Here is a 26,344-nt window from a genome sequence, read left to right on the forward strand (position 1 = left end):
TAAACACAGGCAATATACAGCACATAATAATCCAATCACAGGACCATAAGAGTGGCAGAGATGATCATGGGACCCCCATGGATGTGATCTACCTGGACTGTTGTCTGAAGGAGGCTCGCAAAATCATTGAGGGTGCCACTGTCCTTGCCTTATCTGCCCAATAATGAATCTCCGTCGCAGGGGTGTGCTACTGCACTGCCGGGGCTCACTTGAATGCCTCCAGGCCAGCATCTCATTGGGCTGCTTCGGGGCCGCTCCGGCACCTCGCTTAATGCGGGATGAATGGGCAAGATGGCCGCCTTCGTCTTCCTTACCCACAATTCCCCAGGCAGCTGGAATTGCTCTGCATTTCCCTGGCATTGGCAGAACAGTTCCGGCTGAGAGGGGAATTGTGGGTAAGGAAGCTGACTGTTTTGCCCATTCATCCCACCTTCGGCAGAGCTGTGGCAAGTGGTAGCGCGCTGGCCCTTGGGCACCAGGTGTCAAAGATGGGCGCTGAGCTCTCCGCCACTGGAGGTGGTAGCATCAGCATACAAGGTGAAGGCACCGGACATGGCGACAAGGAAGAAGTGGAGGCCAGGCGACACAAGAAGTTCGGCTGCACAGTGGCCGAACAGATCATGAAGACGATGGCCATGACCAAGGTAAGGAATGGCACAGGCTGTCGGTGGCTGTCATGAAGATCCTCACAGCTAGTAGCTACACCTGGAGCGCCACAACTTGCAGGCCAACTGCGCTGTGAGCAGCTTGGTGAGCTGAAGCTCACTGGTGCAGACGGCTGGTTGCGGTGCCTCGGACTCAGTTCAGCAGCTGCCCAGACGAGCTGCCTGCCCGCTGGGCGGTGAGATGCTAGAGGCCAGATGGCTGGTGGGGTGGTCACAGCCCGCCCAAGCCACGTGGAGACAGTCTCACTGATCTTTTATATAGTGTAGCGGCTCACCCACATGGTGAGCGAACAGGCGTCAGCAGCCACAGGTAAATCCGCAGCCAGCGGCAGCTACGGAGACGCTCAGAGCAGGGCAAAGTTGCAGCCCAGAAATTGGCGTCACTTCTGCCCTGCTGGGGCCCTGAGGACTCTGGGGCTGGATGGCCCTTTTAAGCACGTGATTTGAAACCAGTCATTACTACGGAACTCTGCAGTCTCAGCACGATTCTTTCAGTTTAGTGGCTTACTGGCCGCAATAGCACCATAAATGTGCTTCCAAATTGAGCCTCACAGATGTCCAGCTACCTTCAAATTTCTGCATATTTAATCCCATATTTATTCTTATCACCCTTCTGTAATCAATTGTTATTTTATGTTGTCTCCCCAATCTTTAGAATCTTACATCTTGACAATAAACATGCCTCGAGTGTGGCTCATTTTACACTCTGCCTCTGACCTCATGAAGTTGTTTTCTTTCCTGCTTATTAATGCTGCCTCATTAATTCAACATAAAAAAAGAAACTCCTTGGCCGTGGAGAATCAGAATTCTGAAACTCACTTTGCATTAATAAATATTGGCTGAGGAACAAAGAGTCATTTTATTCAGTTTTAATCTATGATTATGAGACTCTGCAAATTCCTCTTGGGACTGGTTTGGACTAACCGGGTTTGAAACATCCTTAAGTATCCTTCTGCTGCATAATTCCACCTTCTTGCCAACAACTCTGGGTATTGGCAGCCATGTTACTCCAGTGCCCAGGGATGCATTTTGTTCAACATTATACTGACACTATCACCTCTTGGAAACTCTCCCAGTTATCCAAATAGCATGTCTAATCATGAAACAATAGAACATTACATGGCTTTCATGAAAGACCTCAACAATGAAGACGCTGTTTACATCCGGTACCGCACAGATGGCAGTCTCTTCAAGCTCACACCAAGACACAAGAGCAACTTGTCCGTGAACTACTCTTTGCAGACGATGCCACTTTAGTTGCCCATTCAGAGCCAGCTCTTCAGCACTTGACGTCCTGTTTTGCGGAAACTGCCAAAATGTTTGGCCTGGAAGTCAGCCTGAAGAAAACTGACGTCCTCCATCAGCCAGCTCCCCACCATGATTACCAGCCCCACCCCCCCACCCCTCCACATCTCCATCGGGCACACAAAACTCAAAACGGTCAACCAGTTTACCTATCTCGGCTGCTTTGTCGGATGCAAGGATCGACAACGAGATAGACAACAGACTCGCCAAGGCAAATAGCGCCTTTGGAAGACTACACAAAAGAGTCTGGAAAAACAACCAACTGAAAAACCTCACAAAGATTAGCGTATACAGAGCTGTTGTCATACCCACACTCCTGTTCGGCTCCAAATCATGGGTCCTTTGCCGGCATCACCTACGGCTCCTAGAACGCTTCCACCAGCGTTGTCTCCACTCCATCCTCAACATTCATTGGAGCGACTTCATCTCCAACATCGAAGTACTCGAGATGGCAGAGACCGACAGCATCGAATCCACGCTGCTGAAGATCAAACTGTGCTGGGTAGGTCACGTCTCCAGAACAACTTCACGTCTCCTTCTCAAGATCATGTTATATGGCGAGCTCTCCACTGGCCACCGAGACAGAGGTGCACCAAAGAGGTACAAGGACTGCCTAAAGAAAGCTCTTGGTGCCTGCCACATTGACCATCGCCAGTGGGCTGATATCACCTCAAACCATGCATCTTGGTGCCTCACAGTTCGGCGGGCAGCAACCTCCTTTGAAGAAGACCGCAGAACCCACCTCACTGTCAAAAGACAAAAGAGGAAAAACCCAACCCCAACCAACCAATTTTCCCTTGCAACCGCTGCAACCGTGTCTGCCTGTCCCGCATCGGACTTGTCAGCCACAAACGAGCCTACAGCTGACGTGGACATTACCCTTCCATAAATCTTCGTCCGCGAAGCCAAGCCAAAGAAGAACATTACAACACAGAAATGGGCCCTTCTACGCTGTGCTGAATTATTTTTCTGCCGAGTCCCACTGACTCCATCGCCCTCCATATCCCTCTCAGTCATGTACCTGTCCAAATTCTTCTTGAATGTTAAAATTGAACCACTTCAACTGGCAGCTCGTTTCATGTGCCCACCACTCTCTGTGTGAAGAAGTTCCCCCGAAAGTCCTCCCAAAACATTTACCCTTAACCCCATGTCCTCTGGTTTGTATCCTACTTACATTTACTCTATACCCATAATAATTTTAAATACATCTTCCAAACACCTTTTGTGTTGTTCAATAATTTGTTTATTAAGTTCTGGAATCATTTAACATTAAATTTTTGATCATTTATAAGAAAGGTATTCTATCCTTGAGTCACTATTCGCTGAAGTTCTCAGTGTATTAAATTATCTCAGACTATTTTTGTCCCATGGTTTTCTCAGCCCCTTTTGAATAACACTTGTCTTTTATCATTTTCTTTACTTTGCTTTACATGTCAAAAGCAAATTACAGGATTAATTGACATGCATGCTGTGTGTGTTTCTGAGAGGTAAACTATCTATAGTCACCTTTTCACATAAAAATCTTGTGAATACACTCGAATATGTTTGAAGTTCTTTCAACAGCTAGCAGTCAATTCCAGTTTGTTCCTTAAATAAACATTAATGCACCAATGTACCACTCTCTACTTGTAGCTGTACTGTGAGTGCAGAGGCCATTAGTTGCACAGAAATGCTCCCAACGAATCCAGGAGAGATGGAAGTCTGCAGTGTCTGAGTAGGGGGCATCACTGGGTACACACCCAACACCAGGCAAACATCAGGCTCAGTAATACTGGTTTTGTGAGTGAAAGGGCCCAATTTCCAGGGTACTCCTTATAAGTTTATCAAGATGCACCACAAGTGTTAATGAATTGCCCTTTCATTTGCACAGTATGCACCCTTCAGCCCATAATATTGTGCCAACCTATGTAAACCTACTCCACTTCAGTCTAATCCTTCCCATAACCCCCTTTTTTTATTACATCCATACACCTTAATACTTGAAGAAGGGGTCGGGCACAAGAGGTTGGTTACATACTGTATCTACCTCCTATGGATGCTGTGAGACCGGCTGAGTTCCTCCAGCATTTCGGTGTCTTACTTGTAATGTCCATATGCCTGTCTGAGTCTTTTGAATGACCAGCCTCCACCACCACCCTGGCAATTCATTCCATCCTGTATACATAAAAAACTACCTCTGAAGTATCCTCCTTGCTCTTGTAGCCTGTGAAAAGGGTGATGGCTGCCCGCCCTATCTATACCTCTCATAATCTTGTATACCTCTATTAAGTCACCTCTCATCCTTTGTCACTCCAAAGAGGAAACCCCAAGGTCAGTCAATCTTGCTACATACGACATGTTCTTCAATCCTGGTAAATCTCCTCTGCACCATCTCTAAAGGTTACTACAGTGAGGCAACCAGAACTGAATGCAATACTCCAAATATGATTTAACCAGTTTTTAGAGCTGCAAGATTACCTTGCAGCTTTTGAACTCAATCCACTAACAAAGGCCTAGTATATCATAAGCCTTCTTAACCATCCCTATCAGTGTGCACATTATGTATTAATTTTATGCACTTGAGCTTTTAGAAAACTCAAACTAAAACTGTACATTCATAATAGTATAGCCTTTGTATAAAACAGAGGCTACTTATGGATTATTTATGGACAAGACATTTCAAATATCTCTCTGTAATAGAAGGCTGCAATTACTATGGTTTTTAAGACTGAAATGTCAGGAAAAATCGCAGAAAAAAATTAATTACTGTCTGTGTGGTTGTTCACATTGGGCGCCTTTTAGATTGCAAGTACCTGAGTGCAACAGTCCTGGTGGTTGGACGTGCAGTAGAGTGGATGACCGTCAACAAATTTTTCTGGTACAATTTACACTGCAAAAAGTTGTAGGAGTCTACAATTCCTGGAGCAGGAATTGACTCAAAGTTCCTGCACATTCCTTTTTAGACTGCCCATGTAGCAATTCCTTGATTGTGCCATTACATACCTGCAGTCTAAAAACCATATACAACAAATAAATCTGTCCGAGTCCAAGATCATAGATTTATCAAGGCAATGGAGAGGAAAAGATGTTTATCTACTGTTAAAGGTTTTTTGGAATAATAGGAAGATTCAAGTGACCAAATGAGCTTCTCCTAAACATACTGTAGGCCAAATAGTCAAAAGCATAATGTTATTCAATAATTTTTGTTTCTACTTAAATTTGCATTGTCACAATTAACAGTATGCTCAGTGTTACTTATAAAATTGTATTTGAATCGGGGATCCAGGCATCAAAGCACAGAACAATTCAATGGCAAAGAAATCAAAGCTGATCAGTACCTCAGCTCTTTCTTCAGCTAGTTCCCATCTATCCCTCCCACCATTCTACAGGCCTAGAAAATGGAAAATGTATGAAGTGATCTACCACATGAGAGAGAATGCAGCTAGTTGTCAACTGAGTTATGTACACTGGGCGAATATAGGAATGGAGAAATTCCACAAAGGTAGGAAAGCTATATTTGGTGTTGCACTAAATTAATGGAGAAATTCATATCCTGACCCAGATCTTGTTCAAGTATAATTTGTTTTAAAAAGACAACTTGCAAGCCTCACTTTCACGATCGCTCAACTGACCCTGTCCATAAACTGCTTTGTCAAGCTAAATTATCCTTTAGACATAAAAAATACCCAAAATTTCATTTGTAATCAATTTGTTCCTTCAATCCATCTAAAAGTGTTTTTCTTTATATATAATATAAAGTGTATTTGGTTGATTTTGTAGAGCTCTTTGATTCTGAAATGTCTTTTGCAGTCACTGAGTGAGAGGAAGAGCGAAGTCTTCACTGATGGTGTCCTATGCAACTCAGTGCAGTAATAGCAAGATCTGCTCTATCTGAGGATGACTCCCTTCCATCAGCTTCAATAAGAGCCGGCAAATTTGAATCCACACAATTTAACCAAAAGTTTGCACAGCTTGCATGATAGTGACATCCGTTGTAAAGCACTGAATTTACCGTGCCCTGTGAAAAACAAGGAAGAGTGAAATTAATCTGCTACAGATAATTAAAGATTCTAAATATACATTCAGGGTAATCAGACATGCTTTGAAAACATTAAATCATTCATTTCAAAGCCTGCAGCATTTTCTTTATTTAATAAGGGGCATCTACTCCAAAATAATTAATATTGCATCCAGCAGTGATTTGGTATATAGGTTAACCCAAACCTGGTGAGATAAAGGTACACGAGGACCGAACGCATCCTATAAGCTGTTAACGCAACACTGTTGTAGCGTCAGCGACCCACGTTCTAATCTGGCACTGTCTGTAAGGAGTTTGTACATTCTCCCCGTGTCTACGTGGATTTTCCCTGGATGCTCCAGTTTCTTCCCACCCTTCAAAATGTATGGGGGTTGTAAATCAATTGGGTGTAATTGGGTGGCATGGACTCATGGGCCGGAAGGACCTGTTACCATGATGTATGTCTATGAAAGTACGTCTAACCAATTTGATGCAAAAAATTCACAGCACAGATAGAAAATGTCATAGAATGGATCCATTCCAATGTAAAACTCTGCCCCGAGGTTCAATGCAGCAGCAAATATCCAAACAGAATCATTTATACTTGCATTAAGTTCATTGGCTATTATGAGCAGGCAGACTCCACAGCTTTCGTTCTGGGCATTTTCTGAACAGTCAGGGGCCAAGTCAGAAGGCTATGGAATATGAAAAGAGAAACTTTCCATTAGGTAGAGAATCACTGCCTCTTCTTGCAAAATTAATAGATGTACTTTTTCCACTGGGTTTATGTATGTAGAGTAAAATCCCTGGAATCTGTCTCCTTTGGGTATTGATAGATGCCAGATAAGTGTATTTTCTGGTTGCTTGACTTGCTCTTACAATGTCTAACTAATACACTTGCATTAAAAATACATAGTTTAAAAGACAAAAATACTATACTCTACTTACACTGAACAAACTTTGCTTAATACAAACCTTAAAATGTTTTATTTTATTTTCAGATACATTCTTTGAAAACATTTAACTGTCACTACATCTACAGGTTCCTCCCCTTCCATGGAGTCGCCTGAAAGACGAACAATAGCTTTATCGATAATTAACTTCCCCTCCCCCAGGTTGACAGATAAAGCATCTGACCAGGGCAACTTACTAAGCAGGAATAAGGAAGAAATTTTAAGAGAGTCACTCTCAACGGTGAGCAGCATCAACCAAGTCTTCATCCTGAGCGACGCCATTGCTGTTTCACACAACTTTATTCAAACAGCTGCTACGAGCAAAGCACGACCAAGGCCTTCCACTGGCTGAACATTTGCTCTCATCTTCACCAAAGATTCATACAAATTTAAACTTACACATTTATTACATATTATTTTATTGTTATTTATTTTAATTTTTAAAATTTATTTTCCTCAATTTTTTTTGCCAGTTGTTTGAATTCCACATACTGCAGTCAGACATTATAGGTTGCATCAATGCATGATGTTAAACTTAATAAATGCATCTGTTTGCAAACATAGAACAGTATCATAGATTTGCAAGTACTAAAATGGGCCTGTCAGCTCTCTACATTCTTGATTACCTTTTGCCTATACACAGTAATCTCATTTACTCACATTAGGTCCATCCAAATATCTCATAAACAGAGAGATTACCCCATCTCCTGTGACAGTGAGTTCGAGATATCAACCACTTTCCACTCTTAAACTTCCTTCTTTAATTAAACCTTCTTCTTCTCACTTTAAATACATTTTACCTTGGGGGAAAAAAAGATTCAGACTATTTACACTATCTATGCCTCTCATTTATATATTTCTCAGCCTCCATCGCTCCAGGAAAAATAAGCCCAACCTATTCAATCTCTCCCCCCCCCCCCAACTAAAGTCATCCAATCCAGACAACATCCTGGCGAATCTGCTCTGCACTCTCTCCAATGCAACCTGTCTTCTTATAATGTGGCAAATAATATTGCACAAAAGTGCAGTCTAACCTCCCAACTTTTATATTCTGCGTCCTGACTTATGAAGGCAAGCATACTATATGCCTTCTACACCACACAATCCGCTTATGTAGTCATTCCTTAATGTACTACCATACATTCTCACCCTATTAGACTTCCAAGTCTTGCCCTTGTGAGGAGTAAGTTCCATTTGCCATTGCTCTGCCCAATTTTCCATCTGATCCAAATCCTGCTGAAACCTTAGAAAAACTTCCTTGCTATCTAAAACATCTCCAATTTTCATGTCATCTGCAAATCTACTCATTATTTCTCATATATTTACATCCATGTTTTTAGCAACGGTGGTTCCAACACCAACTCCTGGAGTACAAGGTGACAAATTTACAATCAGAAAAGCATTCATCCACCAATACCTTTCAGTTCCTAACACCAAGCCTGTTTTGGATCCAGGTCACCTTGGATCCAAAGTCCTTTAACCTTCTGAGACCACCCTACCAAACATCCACCCTGCCTTCAATGCTCTTCTTGGAGACCTCTTCAAAAAAAAAACTCATTTAAATTCATGAGACAGGAATTTTCTCACAAAGCCATGCTGACCATTCCTGATCAGCCCCTGCCTTTCCAAATGTGCATAAATCTTGTCCCTTTTCTTACAATATCTTATCTGCCACTGGCGTAAAGCTCACAGGTTTGCAGGAGGTTAGTCATTAGCTGACATATCTTTGCTGCCCTTCTTACATAAAGGAATAACTGACTATCCTCTCTTCTTCAGCACCTTACCTGTGGCTATTGAAGAGTCTGAATGTAGCTGAATGTAATTGTGAGAGTGGAAGAGTTGACCAGGGAGCCATGAAGGGATCGGACCCTGTGAAATGCTGAAAGAGGAGGCGAGGGAAAGAATTGTCAAGTGTTGGGAGTTTCTTCAAAAGTGGAGGAAATTGTGGAGAAAGGACATGAAGGCTGTTGACATGGAAGGTGAGGACTTAAGGAAACTATCCTTATTCTGTTCCAGAAGAAAGAGGGTGAGGGCAGAGGCATGGGGATTGGATAAGATAAGGTGAAGGGCTTTGTTTACAATGGTGGAGAGGAATGTATGGTTCAGAAAAATCGGATTTCAGAGGCTCTGTGTACAAAAACTCTCAATATTGGAGGAGATATAGACAACACTTTCCATGTTCTATTATTTCCCAATTTCAAAACGTGTCATCTTCAAAGAAACACAAGAATAATATTTTGAATTCTTCTTTGGCTTGGCTTCGCGGACGAAGATTTATGGAGGGGGTAAAAGCCAAGGCAAATAGCGCCTTTAGAAGACTACACAAAAGAGTCTGGAAAAACAACCAACTGAAAAACCCCACAAAGATAAGCGTATACAGAGCCGTTGTCATACCCACACTCCTGTTCGGCTCCGAATCATGGGTCCTCTACCGGCATCACCTAAGGCTCCTAGAACGCTTCCACCAGCGTTGTCTCCGCTCCATCCTCAACATCCATTGGAGCGCTTTCATCCCTAATGTCGAAGTACTCGAGATGGCAGAGGTCGACAGCATCGAGTCCACGCTGCTGAAGATCCAACTGCGCTGGGTGGGTCACGTCTCCAGAATGGAGGACCATCGCCTTCCCAAGATCGTGTTATATGGCGAGCTCTCCACTGGCCACCGTGACAGAGATGCACCAAAGAAAAGGTACAAGGACTGCCTAAAGAAATCTCTTGGTGCCTGCCACATTGACCACCGCCAGTGGGCTGATATCGCCTCAAACCGTGCATCTTGGCGCCTCACAGTTTGGCGGGCAGCAACCTCCTTTGAAGAAGACCGCAGAGCCCACCTCACTGACAAAAGGCAAAGGAGGAAAAACCCAACACCCAACCCCAACCAACCAATTTTCCCCTGCAGCCGCTGCAACCGTGTCTGTCTGTCCCGCATCAGACTTGTCAGCCACAAACGAGCCTGCAGCTGACGTGGACTTTTACCCCCTCCATAAATCTTCGTCCGCGAAGCCAAGCCAAAGAAGAAAGATAAAGTATTGAAGTGGTATCAAATGAACAATTAAAGCATTTTATAATTTATATTAACGGATGGCAATTTCTGGACTTACCAACATTTGTAATACAGAAGGGCTAAATGAGAAGAAACCTTGCAAGTTATTCCAGATAAGTTCAATGTCCCTCAGACAATTATGGAGTTTTTCATTGTCAATTCTCAGGTCCTTCATTCCTCCTTCCACTCTCTTTGCCACCTTATATACCTCAATGACACCTAGGAATTGCAAGAGAATTTCCAGTGTGATAATGTGCTTGACAGGCAATCTTTTACAATATGCTGTGGACATGTGCATCTATCAACAAATTAACTATGGAACTCCACAATCTATTATGTTAGGTTTCTTAGTTTATCACAAAAGACATTTAAAAACCACCCCAGCCTGAAATGACAGATGTAGGTGGGAAGAGATTGGACAATAAGAGAACAAGACAAAGTATGAAGAAAATAATTCTGTGGGATAAGAAAAGACTGGAAAAAAAATAAATCTAACAGGATTCTCAATCCATCTGGACCCTCGACTTTGGCTTCTTACCTTTCCGAGATCCAAATGTGGAAGATTGGGCATGACATTCACCACCTCAATTTCCCCCACCCACGTTCTCATTCTAACCCATCCCGACCTGAACTTGCAGCATTCAGCCCTAGCGTTGTCCTCAAGCTTGCCAACAAGGGAGGTGCTACTATTGAGCCAAAGGAGGCTGAAATCCAGCTCGACAACACCACCCTCTCGATCTCAGCTCCACCTCAGATTTGATCCTATTGTTTCCTCTGCAAGCACTAACCTCAATCTCACAACACAGGTTGTGTTTTCACTAACCTGCAGTTGAAAGACTCACACCAGTCTGCAGGCTGCTGGAGACTGGCTTATGGGAGCCAGGTATTGGAACTGGGATTCGAGAAGGTACTGAGGATGAGGAGGGCTCTTGATGGGTCTTGACCAATGAAAGCTTCCTGATTGTATCTGAAATTTGGACCTGGAGCTGAGGTTGACAAAGGTTTGAAATGGAACCTGTGCAGGTGCAGAAGTGCTGGAGACACAGATACCATGTTTCTGAAGGGACTCTCTTTTGCTTTTCTTTCTCTTATTGTTAGGGGTGCTGGGCAATGCAAATGGCAATTCTTTGTTTGCCTTACATAAGGCAAAAGTAAATTTCATGTATATTACATTTTTTGTATTATTACGACAATAAAAAATGTTATCTATCTGAAGGTAATACAAGATCCACCAGCAACACAATCCCGTTAAATTCATTTTTTTTCCAGCCTGTTCTTATCCCACAGAATTATTTTCTTCATACTTTGTCTCGTTCTCTTATTGTCCAATCTCTTCCCACCTACATCTGTCATATACACGTCCTCCCCTACTTCAGTTTCTATTTTTGACAATCACAACTTGCTCATTTTTACCACTGACATCCAAAGTCCCTACACCTCCATCCCACACCATGATGACCAGCAGATTCTTCCTTGAATAGTGGCCCAACCAGTCTTCCTCCATTACTGCTCTCCTTGGCCTGAAAACGCTCAGCTGGTCATCTCTGGAAAGAGAAACCAAGTCAGAATGACTTGAAACATTAACCCACTATATCTTTGTAAAGGTGCAGCCTAACCTGCTGAGTATTTCCAGTCATTTTCTGCCTTTATTTCAGATTTTTGGCTTCTGCTGGGGTTTTTTTTTAATTTACACCTTCCTTTGCTGTCTGTATGTGTGCTCACTCTGAACAATTCTTTTATCTCACTTCCTCCAAACCAAAGGTGAGTCAATAGTAAACCATCCAAGTCTTTGCAAGCCCCTCTCCCTCCTTCTTCCCTGTCACCTTTCCCCTCAGCTTTGCCTATCTCTCTCTCTTCCCTTTTCTCTGTCTCCTTTCACAAAGCCAAAATCAATTCTCACCTCTTCCCATCGTATCACATTAACACTTTTTGATGGTCTGGATTCCTCTCCTGGCCAGTGTTCAGTCTTTATTCTGATGCCTTCCTGTTCTTTCCTTATTCCTTGAGGAAGGGCTCAGGCCCAAAATGTCGTTAATATATCTTTACCTCCTATGGACGCTGAGATATTTGACTCAGGAAGGATCAAGCCAAATAGTCTTCTAATCCAAACTTTTTACACTTCCGGATATTAAAGAATAATTTAGTGAAAAGCACCATTTGGTTTCACTTTTGATTAAGAACTTAATTTAGCACACACTGAAGTCAGTGGTATTTTCTCCTCTATTTACTGTTATCGACCCCTATTCCATCAATGTGAACTGTATGCTTTCATTAGTATGTCTTGGCAGCCTTATAATACGGGAAATTAAACCAGCTACAGTCATTAATTGAAGTGAAACGTGAAAGTCTGAAGATGCGGAGGTAAAAACACAGGAATGCTGGAGGAACTCAGCAGGTCTTGCAGCGTCCATGGAAGGTAAAGATGCGTAAATAAACAACACTTAAGGCCTGAGTCCATGAATAAAGGCTCAGGCCTGAAACATCAGTTATATATCTCCACTTCCGATGGACACTGCAAGTCCTGTTAATTTCCTCCAGCCATTAATAGAAGCACTTATTAAAACTCTTACTGAAGTACACTAATTCCTTATCCATGTTATGCCATTCTGACTTGGAGATGTTCTTCATCACTGGGTCACAGTCTTGGAATTCCCTACCAATTAGCATCATAAGAGTTGCTTCATTTGAGTTAGATAAGGCTCTTGTGTGCAGGGGAATTAAGGGTTATGGGGATAAGGCTGGGAATGGAAACTGACAGAGAATGATCAGCCATGATCTGAAAAATGGCAGTGCTGGCTCGATGGGCCAATTGGCCTACTCCAGCATCTACTGTCTATTGTCTATTTAATTCCTCCAGGCATTCAAGGTTCACTTTCACAAGGACAATGAGGAACGGGCCAAAGCCACTGGTGACAGTCAGCTCTTAGAAAATGAGTAAGAAGAATAAACCCTGGCAGTAAATGTGGAACATTTAAGTAGAAAGTCCCAAGACATATTACAGGAGTACCATTAAACTAGCTTTGTCACAAACAATTTTTTAAAAAATGGCAACGCACGAGAGTGCAGAACCCACTTTGGCACCTCACAACGATGAAATCCCTAACCAACTAAGTACAATCTATGACTGGGAAAAACGCTCATGAAACTAAGTTGTTTTGCATATATATTGCTTGTCTGGTTGTGTGTTTGCATGTTTTGCCCTGAAGACAGGAAACATTGTTTCATCAAGTTGTACTTGTGCAATCGGATGATAAATATATTTGAATTTGATTGTGCAGACACTACCCTTTTCACTTCTTCCATGTCTCTACAAAAACAAGAGAGTTTTCATATTATGTGTGGCATCAAAAAGGACTTGACAACAGGGACATTATACTTGTCAGGGATTGATCCGTGTGACTATTCTATATCTAACCATCCTGGGAGACTTGCTAGTCTGCAGGCATCTCAACTGAGTAGTTGGAAATGGAAATGGAAAAATTATTCAATTTTTCAGTCACTATCAAAGATTATCTGTTAATGGTCGCAGGAAGGGCTTTAAATATCTGTATGGATATAACCTATTGTTAATTATTGAAATTTAAAAATTAGGGAAATTTATGACGGGAAAATGTGAAAGGAAAAAGGGAGCTTCAGAGTCCAGGACTTGGAGAGAGCACTCAGTTAGCAGACAGACTGATTAATTTTGGTGAACTTTACAGGACAGAAATAGGCCCTTCATGCCAACTAGTAAAAACCACACCAAGTTTCCCTCTGAGGTAGCCCAGTTTCTTGCAGGTGCACCCATCCCTCTAACCCTTTCCTCTTCACGTACTGTAACTGTCCAAATGTCATTTAAGCATCATAAATTTTTTTAGACATACAGCATGGTTACAGGCCATTTTGGCCCATGAGCCTATGGTGCCCAATTTAGACCCCATTAACCTACACCCCCAGTATGTTTTGAATGGTGGGAGGAAACTGGAGCCCCAAGAGAAAACCCATGCAGAAATGGAGAGATGGTACAAACTCATTACAGAGACTCAAACCCTGGTCTGGTCCTGATCACTGGCACTGTAAAGGCATTGCGCTAACCACTATGCCAACCATGTAATTGTACCCACCTCTACCAATTTCTGTGGCAGCCCATTCCATACTCCCACCACCCTTTGTGTCAAAGTTGCCCATCAGATCCTGCTAACATCTTTCCCTCTAACCTTAAATTGGTGCTCTTTAGTTCCAAATTCTCCAATTCTGGGAAAATTCCTGTAACTATTCAGGATTTGCAGAAATTGGAGAGTTGCAAGGCCAGTGGGGACTACAAATAATTGAAGGGGCAACACCAGTGTGGAACTTTAAAATCAAGAAAAATAGTGAAAGCAGAAGCTGGCATTGGTCAATGTTTATGGAAGAAATGGATGATTAGGGGGGACCCTGGTGGCATCGCGATTAGTGCGAAGCCTTTATAGCACCAGCGATCGGGACTGAGGTTCGAATCCCATGCTGTCTGCAAGGAGTTTGTACATTGTCCCGGTGTCTGTGTGGGTTTTCCCCAGGGGCTCCAGTTTCCTCCCACTATTCAAAACAAACCGGGGGTGTAGGTTAATTGGGTGTAAATTGGGGGACACGGACTCGTGGGCCAAAATGGCCTGGTTCCGCACTGTATGTCTAAATTAAAAATTAAATTTAAGGATTGCTCCAAGACAGAATAGAGACCAAGTTTAGAATGAGGTCAAATTTATGAAGAGTAGCAAACTGCTCTAAGAACTTTGGTCTGGACAGGTCTGCAGGTAACAAAGGACCTAGATGAGGATTTCAGTGACAAATGGGGGTGGGATGGGGTCATCAGCTGGGATCACCCCTGCCTCTCACCTGAAATGTAAGCCACTCCCCGTGGAGACTGCAGCACTTCACTGCACACAGATGGCTGGCTAATTCCACGCAAAATATCATTCGCACTCTGAATGACCTAGAAAAGACCACATTTGCAATAAAACAAAATCATTTAAAGTTTTTTTCCCATTCCGTTTCCAATATGTGATATCCACATCTGCATTTCACAAAGCGTCCGTACACATACCTGTATCAAATTTGACCAGTCTGAGACGTCTGGGGTTCTTGTTCAGAATGTGCCTGTGTTAAAGCCTTACAATCATAATAACTCTGTGATTGCAGAGTGACAAAGACTGAGAACTGGCACAAGAGTTGAGGCCTAGGAGATATCATAAATGATGGCAAGTCAAGATGGAGGGGCGGAGTGGCCTACTACCGCTCCTATTTTCTTGTGTTTTTGGGGATGTGCATTAATCAGGCAAGAGCTTAAGTGGACCTGTCACATATATATACCAGCAACAGGAGCAGGTCAGTAGCTAGGAATCTCATAGACATCTCTTGCTGACTGACTCCCCAACACTCTTACCACCAGTGGGATGAATACTCTGCAGTTTTCTGAATGTTCCACCAACTACATCCAAGAAGATCAGTACTATTTGGGCAAAGCAGCCTGCTGTCCCCATCACCATGCACTGTGGCTGCAGTGTGTTCTGCTACAAAATGCGCTGCAGGGAACTTCCCACACTTCCTTGACAGTATGACCTAAACCTGTAATCAAACACAACAAAAAAATCTTCTGGGCCAACCTACCATGTGGGACCTTGTCAAAAGCCTTCATAAAGTCCTGTTACCCAAATTCCCATCATTTTTCTTTCAAGGAGTTGAATGGATATTATTGCACTGATGTTGATGCAATATTGCTGATTAACATGATATTTTTAAAAAAATTAACAAAGCATTAAATGTTCCCTTACTTTAATTGAACTATGCAAACTTACTAATGCTGTTAAGTCGTGCATCATATTTGAACTACGTTTTTTTTTGCTTTGCAAAAAAAGCTATAAAGAATGGGATTTTTTTTCTCCTTTTCAGAGCCCTAATGCCATGACCAGCATTAAATAAATCAGGAGCACAAAGCAGCAAGAAAATAATAAATTTTGTCTTGTCCTGTTCTCCCAGAGGAATCTGACATCCTTACATAGTATTTTCTAAATACATTAGTTAGTTCTTGGCAGTAAGAGGGCAGATGCAAATCGACACAAATATCTTACCTTATAAATCCCATCAAGACATCTTTGTAAATGGTCAACTTTGGCTTCCATAATGCACAGAATGTAAACACTGTCAAAGTGAAAATTATATTTTTAAAGTTAATGCATGGTGACGAATAAAATTAAAGTTGTGCTGTAGAACTTAGCGTGTAAATTTTCCACAGAAGCATGTAGATTGTTAAACATATAGTGAAGCAGAATTTCTCCAGATGGTTTCCTTTGGAAGTTGGGCTTTAGGAATTTACTCTGGCTGGGTTTCCAGCTGGCACCTTCCTGACGAACAATACAGACCAAAACAATGAGCAATTTGTTGCTGGTTGCCGATCAACAGCAGCACATGATATTTTATTACTCATTAATCTCAAATCTCGCTGTTTACCAAAATTCCTGAGGATTTTGTTTTAGAATTGTGCCTCGTTGCGGCTGTTCCACGGAAACGTTAATAAACACACTGTGTTACTAGTCTGATTATATCCTTCTTTCTGTTGTAATTCTATGAATCTTATGCATTCCCAATAATTTTCATAGTACTGAAAGATGCCAAAACAATCTCACAGCAACATAAATGAAATATTTCAGATTGCAAAAATGATATAACAAATTGAACCAGTTGAAGTTCTTTTACACAAATGTTTGATACCTGGAATGTGCTAGGAGAAAAATCAGTTACAATTACTGCACTACATTTAAGAGGCATTTAGATAGATGTTTAAGGAAACAAAGTATAGAAGGGTACAGTCATAATTTGGGCAAATGGGATTAGTGTAGATGAGCAAAAGGTCAGCATGGACAAGTCAGAGCCAGTTGTGGCCTTGCTGAAGGGAAATTTTTGAACCTTGTACAAAGAGTTGAGTCCCAGACTGGATTTGCCAAGAGTCTTACAAATATGACTAGATTATTTTGTGAAGGAGAAAAGCAAGTGTCTCCAAAAGTATTGACTTCCAAAAGTAATTCAAAGGATTCCACCTAAGAGATAAGTATCGTAAATTGGAATTGGAGGGAACCTATCAATATATATGAGAAACTGGTAAGAATTTGGGAGGTAAAAGATGGAATGATGTGACTAGATTGTCTTAAGGTTCAAAACTGGTGCCTCAGTTTCTCACTATTTATTTCAATGATGGATGAAATATTATAACTTGCATCCAGGTTTGCAATGATACCTCATATCTAAGTTTGTAGATGGCACAGTAAATACTGTAGGTAAATATAGATAGAAAATTATAAAGGAAAGTGAATAGGAATACACATGGGAACTGTTTCTTGGATCAAAGAAAGGTATTGCCCTAAATAACGAGAATCTGGTAAATGTGGAGGATAAGGAGACTTAGATATCCAAGCTACAGACAACTAGTGGACAATTGCGAAATTAATTTATAAAATATAATAGAATAGCAGTTAGCGTAGGGGCAGGACAGTTAGTGCAGTGGATAGCGCAATGCTGTTACAGCGCCACCAAGCAGGACTTGGGTGCCAATTCCGCGCTGAATGTAAGCAGTTTGTACGGTCTCCCCATGTCTGGCGTGGATTTCCTCCAGGTGCTCTTGTTTTCTCCCACCGTACAAAATATACTGGGGTTGTCAGTCAAATGAAAATAATTGGGTGGCACAGGCTCATGGGCCAAAAGGGCAGTTACCGTGCTGATTGTCTAAATTTTAAATTTCAATTTAAAAAATCTTTTCTTTCATATCAAGGGGACTGAACTTGAGAAAGGTGATATTTATTATACAGTTTCATAAAGCTCTAGTTAACTTAACTTCCAGCGCCTTGTTCAGTTTAGGGTAATTTATCAGATTTAGATATGTTAGCCTTTGAGACGGTCACAGCAGATTCATCAGAACAAAGCTAAGAGTAAAAAAAAGGCTCAACTTTTGCAGACAAATTTAATTTGCTACCCTGAGCAAGAGAAGGTCTAATTGATGAAGGGCAGGCAGAGAGAAAGTTATTTCCTCTGGTGGGAGAACCCAGACAAAAGGTGATATCAGCTGTCAAAAGTTTTCAACATAAGAAATAGAAACAGGAGGAGGCCATCTGGCCCATCGAGCCTGCTCCACCATTCAATGAGATCATGTTTGATCTGATGATCGACTCATCTCCACCTGTCTGCCTTTTCCCCATGTCCCTTAATTCCCTTGTTACGTAAAAATCTATCCAACATGGTCTTAAATATATTTACTGAGGTAATCTGCACTGCTTTAATGGGCAGCAAATTCCACAAATTCACCACCCTCTGGTAAAAGCAGTTCCTCATCCTAAATCTACTACCCTGGTTCTTGAGGCTATGTCCCACCAATGTAAATAACTTATCTACCTCTATCTTATCGATGCCTTTCATAAGTTTATATGTTTCTTAAGATCGCCTCTCATTCTTCTAACTTCAGTCCCAAATGACTCAATCTTTCTTCACAAGTTAACCCCCTCATATCTGGAATCAACCTGGTGAGCCTCCTTTGTACTGCCTCCAAAGCCAGTACATCCTTCCTCGAATAAGACCAGAACTGCACACAGTACTCCAGTATCTTGTACAGTTGCAGCATAACCTCCCTCTTCCTAAACTCATCCACTCTTACAGTGAAGCCCAACATTCTATTTGCCTTCTTGATCACCTGGTGCACCTGCAAACCAACCTTTTGCGATTCTTGCACAAGCACTCCCAAGTCGTTCTGCATGGCAGCACGCTGCAATCACTTGCCATTTAAATAATGCTCGGATATTCCAGTTTTTTCTTCCAAAGTGGATAACCTCACATTCACCAACGTTGTACTCCTTCTGCCAGATCCTTGCCTACTCACTTAACCTCTCTATATCTTTCTGCAGACTCTCCGTATTCTCTACACAATTTCTTTTCCTCTCAATTTAGTTTAATCAGCAAACCTAGATACACTACACTCTGCCCCATTCACAGATTGTTTATGTACATTGTGAACAGTTGCAGGCCCAGCACCGACAGTGCTAGCCACCTAACCAGAAAAACACCCCTGTATCACAACTTTCTGCTTTCTCTTGGTTAACCAATCCTCTATCTGTGCTAATACATCACCCTCAACTCTAGGCATCCTAATCTTCTGTTTGTCTTTTATCCAGCACCTTATCAAATGCCCTCTAGATATCTTGGTAAACAGGTGAGATGTTGGGCACAAAAATTGTGGCATTCGTATTTGGAATACTGTGTGCAGTTCTCGTCACTGCACTACTGGAGGATGGGAATGTGGTGGGGAACATGGAGAAGAGATTCATCAGGACATTATCTAGATGGGAGGGCTTTAGCTCTGGTTGAGTCTGGAGAGGCCAGGCTTCTTTTCCCTGAGTAAAGGATGCTGAGGTGCGGCCTGAAAGAAGTAATATTAGATTATGAGAGACGTACCTAGGGTATCTTTTCACCTATGGGATAGGTATCAAAAACATGAGGGGCATAGGTTTAAGGTGAAAGGTAGGTGCTTTAAAGGGGATCTGAGGGGTTAGTATTTTTTTAAACAGAGAAAGGCTGATATCTGGAATGCACTGCCAAATGAGGTGGTGAAGACAGATACAATTGCTGTACTTAAGAGGCACTTAGACAGGCACTTAAATAGACACAGCATAGAAGGATACAGACTTAATGCAGACAAATGGAAGTACCATTGTTCAAGCACAAGAAAATGTTGGACTTATCAGCATGTGATAATGAGAACATAAAGTCAGCAAAATGTTAGAACATTGTGCCCCTGGTTATGCAAATATATCTGCTCAAAAGCTACTCAAAATTCTGACCAAAAATAGTCTAATTATTGCCAACAGGTAATGTCATGCCACCTATCCAAAGCTTTGTTTATCTTGTTTACTTAAACTTGTAGGAAACATGATCACAGCAAACCATTTTTAAAGATGGACCTTTCCTGGCCGGACATCACAAAGATCCTGTCCTGCAGCTTGGAGATATCCTCACAGAAATATGTCTGACCTGGTTATCTTGTCCAACACCCAACTGATTTCCCTCAACTTGATATGCAAATTTAAAAGCTAAACCTGGAATTCTACAGTAGTTTTTCCAGCTTTTACATTTATTTGAAATGCACCATTTAGAGGGTGGTGCAATGCATGCAAAGTTAAGGTTAAAAGAATTGTACATATTTTGTAGCTGTAGACGGTAACAGAATTTGCCTCATCATGATGCATCCTCATGCAGTTAACTGCAGAAATCCACACATTGCTGTCACTAGCTCCTGATCCTTCAGTAGGTGCATTATTTTATTATCTTTTCTTCATCTTAAAAATCAGCAATCTGATTAGAACTTCAATTTTTTTTTTAAACTGTAAATTATCCAAAAAATATTATGCTTGTCTTGCAAGTTCTTAATGGCATATGAAGTGCTAAAAACTGCTTGGCAACTTTTCCCACACCAAAATCTAATTTTATATGTGTGGATTATAATTCCCTCAAGAATGTAATATTCAAAACTATTGATTTTAATAAAAATTTTATTGTAGTATTTCAGATTCTCTTGATTTCATGCATTTGTTTCAATTCTTTAATTTGTGCTCTTTATTTCATTTTTTTTCTGATTTTCAATGAAGTTCCTCATTGCCACTGAATGGGTGAATAGCCCATCACAAACAATTGGAATCCCTTTGCACCAATGCTGAATAACAACCAGTGTTAATAAAGTGGACAATGCATTGCACCAATATCACTTGTGTTTCGCACAGTAAACTTGGAAAGTCATGGTGAAATTCGTCTCACCCACTGACAGGCAAAATCCAGCCCAATACCTTAGCTTCTGCTATTAACATCAAAAAGAGAGACCTGGGCCTGATCAAATGATCAAAAGAATGTTAATTTCCCACCAATAGAATCAAACATTAACTTAACTCTATATTTAACTAACCCAAATTAACCCCCTTCTAATTCTAAGCGCACGTGTAAGCAATGTGTATGTAAATTCAAGAAAAGTTCTTTGGTACACAGTTCAATCTCACTTCTCCAAGTTCTCTGGTTGCAGGCAATCACCATACTGTGCACAGAATTTAACATGTATAAAGTTCACCAGGCTTGGTGCTTGAAAGGTAAATGTTTACCACTCAGGAAGGTTCTTGTAGGGTTTGCAGGGAGAGATATTTGTTGCTCCAGGATTTCCACAACTGAGATACCACTACTAGTCACCTCAGGGTCTCACTGATGAAACTTGCCCCATCAGGGTCTTCCAGATGGTAACCACTTTCTTCAAGCTACCACAGATTTATTTCAAGAGATACATCAGACAGATAGCACTTCCAGCCATTTACTGCTCTGGAACTTGCTTTCATCAGTTTCAAAGTTTTCCCTGGATTGCATTTTTCAGTTAATTGTCAGTGTCCCACACACTGACTGACTGAGCTGTTAACATAACTCTCTTCCAACTGCAACTCCAAAGAGAGCATGTGACTCGTGTCTTGCAAAACTCCCACCTTCTCCAGCAAAAATCAACAGGAGTTCTTTCTTCTTCTCAAGTTGTTATCTTTTTTGGTAAACAATCCAGGAGTAACCTTTCTATGCACTTTTCAAAAAGGGTACTGATAGACAGCTCCAGCAAGACAATGGTCAAGCATTTTAGTCAGTTCAATTAACACCTATTTGTGAAAAGGTGCTTAGATCCTGCAATGTGAATTCTTCAGTCTTTCAAATAAAGAGTGGTTTTAAAATGTGTGAATGTATGTAACCTACTCGAAAAATCTTATAAATTCTCCCCAAATATTCTTTCTTTCTTTGGCTTGGCTTCGCGGACGAAGATTTATGGAGGGGGTAAAAAAGTCCACGTCAGCTGCAGGCTCGTTTGTGGCTGACCAGTCCGATGCGGGACAGGCAGACACGATTGCAGCGGTTGCAAGGGAAAATTGGTTGGTTGGGGTTGGGTGTTGGGTTTTTCCTCCTTTGTCTTTTGTCAGTGAGGTGGGCTCTTCTTCAAAGGAGGTTGCTGCCTGCTGAACTGTGAGGCGCCAAGATCCACGGTTTGAGGCGATATCAGCCCACTGGCGGTGGTCAATGTGGCAGGCACCAAGAGATTTCTTTAGGCAGTCCTTGTACCTTTTCTTTGGTGCACCTCTGTCACGGTGGCCAGTGGAGAGCTCGCCATATAATACGATCTTGGGAAGGCGATGGTCCTCCATTCTGGAGACGTGACCCATCCAGCGCAGCTGGATCTTCAGCAGCGTGGACTCGATGCTGTCGACCTCTGCCATCTCGAGTACCTCGACGTTAGGGGTGTGAGCGCTCCAATGGATGTTGAGGATGGAGCGGAGACAACGCTGGTGGAAGCGTTCTAGGAGCCGTAGGTGGTGCCGGTAGAGGACCCATGATTCGGAGCCGAACAGGAGTGTGGGTATGACAACGGCTCTGTATACGCTTATCTTTGTTACATTGTTACATTAGTCAGATCTCTGGCATCATACTTAAATCATAACCTTCTGTCCCAAAATAGAGATTGCTAACAAAGATCAGAGATTAACAGCAAATCTTGGTTATTTCACTTCATACCAAAACTAGAACCGACCCTCACCCCATAACAGGATCAGATTTATCATCTGACATCACATACATCACATACAAACCTGAGATTCTTGTTCCTGCAGGAGAGGAAGAATGACCACTTACTGGTAGTGTAAAAAAAGTACATAACTGTACACATGTAAAGTGTGTAATAAATAACTGTGAATAAATAACAAATATAAACAGACTAACTGTGGAATACAGAGAGTGGGGGGGGGGGTGGTGTGGAAACAATAAAGTACAAAAGTGAGAGCCCTTAAATGAGTACATAGGAACATAGGAAGTAGGAACAGGAGTAGGCCAAAAATGGCCCATCGAGCCTGCTCCGCCATTCAATACGATCATGGCTGATCTAATTTATGACCTAACTCCACCTACCTGCCTTCTCCCCATATCCCCTAATTCCTCTAGCATGTAAAAATTTATCTAACCGAATTTTAAATATGTTTAATGAGGCAGCTTCAACCACTTCCCTGGATAGAGAATTCCAAACATTCACTACTCTCTGGGAAAAACTATTTTTCCTCATCTCTGTCCTAAATCTACTCCCCCGAATCTTGAGACTGTGTCCTCTCGTTTTAGTTTCCCCGGCCAGCTCAAAAAACCTTCCTACATCTATCCTATCCATACCCTTCATAATCCTATATGTTTCTATAAATCTCCTCTCATTCTTCTAAACTCAAGTGAATACAATCCTAGACGATTTAATCTTTCATCACAAGTCAATCCCTTCATCCGAGGGATCAACCTAGTAAACCTTCTCTGGACCGTCTCCAAAGCTAGTATATCCTTCCTCAATTATGGAGACCAGAACTGGACACAGTACTCCAGGAGCAGTCTCACCAGTACCTTATACAGTTGCAACATTACCTCCCTACTCCAGAATTCAATTCCTCTAGCAATGAAGGCCAACATTCCATTTGCCTTTTTAATAACCTGCTGCACCTGCAACCTAGCTTTTTGCGATTCATGCACAAGCACTCCCAAGTCCCTCTGCACAACAGCATGCTGTAGTTTTTCACCCTTTAAATAATATTCAGCTCTTTTATTTTTCTTGCCGAAGTGGATAACCTCACACTTACTAACATTGTTTTCCATCTGCCAGACCTTTGCCCACTCATCCAGCTTAACTATATCCCTCTGCAGACTCTCCACATCCTCATTACAATTTGCTCTTCCACTCAATTTGGTGTCATCCGCAAACTTGGCTACACCACATTTTGTCCCCTCCTCCAAGTCGTCAATGTAAATGATGAACAGTTGTTGGCCTAACACTGACCCCTGCGGCACCCCACTTACCACTCTCTGCCAACCTGAAAAACTCCCATTTATCCCGACTCTCTGCCTCAACCAATTTTCAATCCAGGCCAATATACTTCCCCGGACTGCACTTTCCTGTAACTTACTGATAAGTCTCTTGTGCTGCTCCTTATCAAACGCTTTCTGGAAATCCAAATATACAACATCAACCTGTTCCCCTCTATCCACCGCACCTATTATATCCTCAAAGAATCCTAACAAGTTTGTCAAACAAGATCTTCCCTTTATAAAGCCATGCTGCGTCTGCCTGATTGAACCCTTACGTTCCAAAAGTTTCACTATTTCATCTTTAATGACGGCTTCAAGCATTTTTCCAACAACAGACGTCAAGCTAATTGGCCGATAATTTCCAGTCTTCTGCCTACATCCCTTCTTAAAAAGTGGCGTGACATTTGCTGTCTTCCAGTCTGCTGGGACCTGCCCAGAATCCAAGGAATTTTGGTATATGACCACCAAAGCATCAACTTTAACTTCTGCCATTTCCTTCAGAACCCTTGGATGCATATCATCAGGACCAGGTGATTTGTCTGGCTTTAGTCCCATTAGTTTCTCCATCACTACTTCCTTTGTAACAACTATTTTATCAAGGCCCTCCCCAACATTTGCATCCTTAACTCCGCACTTGGGCATGCTGGACGTGTCTTCCACCGTGAAGACTGACACAAAATATTTGTTTAATGCCTCGGCCATTTCCTCATTTTTTGCTACCAGTTTTCCTTTCTCATCCTCCAAGGGTCCTATGTTAACTCTGGCCACCCTCTTCCGTTTTATATATTTATAAAATTTTTTGCTTTCTGTTTTTATATTTTGTGCCAATTTACTTTCATAATCCTTTTTCCCATTTCTTACTACCCGCTTTGTAACCCCTTGTTGTCTCTTAAAGTTTTCCCAATCTTCCAGTTTCCCACTGCTCTTTGCAGCTTTGTACACCTGCGCCTTCAATTTTATACTTTCCTTTATTTCCTTTGTTAACCACGGTTGATTTTTCCCTCCCTTGCTGCCCTTTTTCCTGACTGGAATATATTTTTGTTGAGCATTACAAAATATTTCTTTGAAAATCTTCCACTGTTCCTCAACTGTTTCATCAATTAGCCTGTGCTCCCAGTCCACTGCCCAATTCCTCCCTCATCCTATGGTAGTCACCCCCTATTTAAGCATAATATATTAGTTTTAGATCTAACTATTTCCCCTTCCATCTGAATGAGAAATTCAATCATACTATGATCGCTATTTCCCAGATGGTCTCTGACTATTACATCATTTACTCTACCTATCTCATTGCACAACACTAGATCCAGGAGAGCATTTTCTCTTGTGGGTTCCTTAACATGCTGCTCAAGAAAGCTATCGTGGATGCATTCTATGAAGTCCTCTTCCAGACTCCCACGACCAACTTGATTTTCCCAATCTATGTGGAAGTTAAAGTCCCCCATGACTACTTCCATATCATTATTACATGCCTCATTTATCTCTCTATTTATTTCCTGTGCCACTAAACTATTGTTATTTGGTGGGCGATAGGTAACACCCACCAGTAATTTTTTCCATTTGTTCTTCTTTATCTCTACCCAAATGGACTCAACATTATGCTCTTTAGATCTTATATCATTCCTCATTCCTGGAGCTCTTTAGATCTTATATCATTCCTCATTCCTGGAGCTCATCTTTGATTAACAGTGCAACTCCACCTCCCTTACCATCCTGTCTATATCTTTGCACCACCTGATACCCTTGAAACTTTAATTCCCATTTAGGGTCACCTTGTAGCCATGTTTCCATGATGACTACCAAATCATAGGCATGGGTACCGATTTGCGCCTCAAGTTCACTAACCTTATTTCTAATACTGCAGGCATTCAGATAAAGTGCCCTTATGCTCTTTGTCCTTTTAATATCTAGTGACTTCTGTAATCTTTTCTTTTGATTTTTCTGCCCACTATTTTTCTTTGTAATTTTCTTAACACTATCATTGACCCGAAAACTCACTGCACCATCTGATTTTTTACTTTCTCCTCCCAGCATTACTTTTCCTATTTTACTTTTCCTGGCCATTACTTTATCTTCCCTACCCTTTTCCCTATCACTCTGGTTCCCATACCCCTGCCAAATTAGTTTAAACCTTGCCCCACTGCTGTATCAAACATATTTGCCAAAATGTTGACACCTTTTGGATTTAGGTGCAACCCATCCCTCTTGTAAAAATCATGCCTTCCCCAAAAGAGATCCCAATGATCCAAGAAGCCAAATCTTTGCCTTGTACACCAGCACCTCAGCCACATGTTCACTTTCCTTATCCTTGCATTCTTTTCATCACTTGCATTTGGAAGAGGTAGTAATCCTGAGATCACCACCCTAGCATTCCTGTCTTTCAGCTTTCGTCCCAGCTCACTGTAATCCCTTTTCATTACCTCCTCCCTTTTCTTGTCAGTGTCGTTTATACCCACATGTACCAAGACATCAGGCTGCTCTCCCTCTC

At 41.8% G+C, this 26,344-nt stretch overlaps 1 protein-coding gene and 1 long non-coding RNA gene across 12 annotated transcripts in view; one reads left to right on the forward strand and one right to left on the reverse strand.

The window, feature by feature from the left end:
- LOC138761205 (uncharacterized) overlaps window positions 1–26,344 on the forward strand; it is a 65,752-nt gene that overhangs the window by 32,346 nt on the left and 7,062 nt on the right. Inside the window, exons 4-5 of one of the 7 annotated variants that reach the window (XR_011356184.1) lie at window positions 7,083–7,161; window positions 8,697–8,899. The exons of 1 other annotated variant lie outside the window; for it this stretch is intronic. This is a non-coding gene — a long non-coding RNA (uncharacterized lncRNA). 5 more of the 7 variants (XR_011356185.1, XR_011356189.1, XR_011356183.1 and 2 more) reach the window with 5 other exon arrangements.
- Window positions 3,191–26,344, reverse strand: part of slc35e4 (solute carrier family 35 member E4) — a 67,318-nt gene continuing 44,164 nt past the window's right edge. For 3 of the 5 annotated variants that reach the window (XM_069932945.1, XM_069932942.1, XM_069932944.1), the window contains exons 2-6: window positions 16,047–16,116; window positions 14,815–14,911; window positions 10,022–10,182; window positions 6,576–6,662; window positions 3,191–5,967 (exon numbers count right to left, since the gene is read on the reverse strand). In XM_069932945.1, coding sequence (XP_069789046.1) covers window positions 5,788–5,967; window positions 6,576–6,662; window positions 10,022–10,182; window positions 14,815–14,911; window positions 16,047–16,097 — 576 coding nt within the window. In that variant the 5' untranslated portion in view covers window positions 16,098–16,116 and the 3' untranslated portion in view covers window positions 3,191–5,787. Of the gene's footprint in view, window positions 5,968–6,575; window positions 6,663–10,021; window positions 10,183–14,814; window positions 14,912–16,046; window positions 16,117–26,344 lie in introns of those variants that run through there. The other 2 variants (XM_069932941.1, XM_069932943.1) reach the window with 2 other exon arrangements.

This window comes from Narcine bancroftii, chromosome 4 (genome assembly GCF_036971445.1).
Source record: "Narcine bancroftii isolate sNarBan1 chromosome 4, sNarBan1.hap1, whole genome shotgun sequence".
NCBI lineage: Eukaryota > Metazoa > Chordata > Chondrichthyes > Torpediniformes > Narcinidae > Narcine > Narcine bancroftii.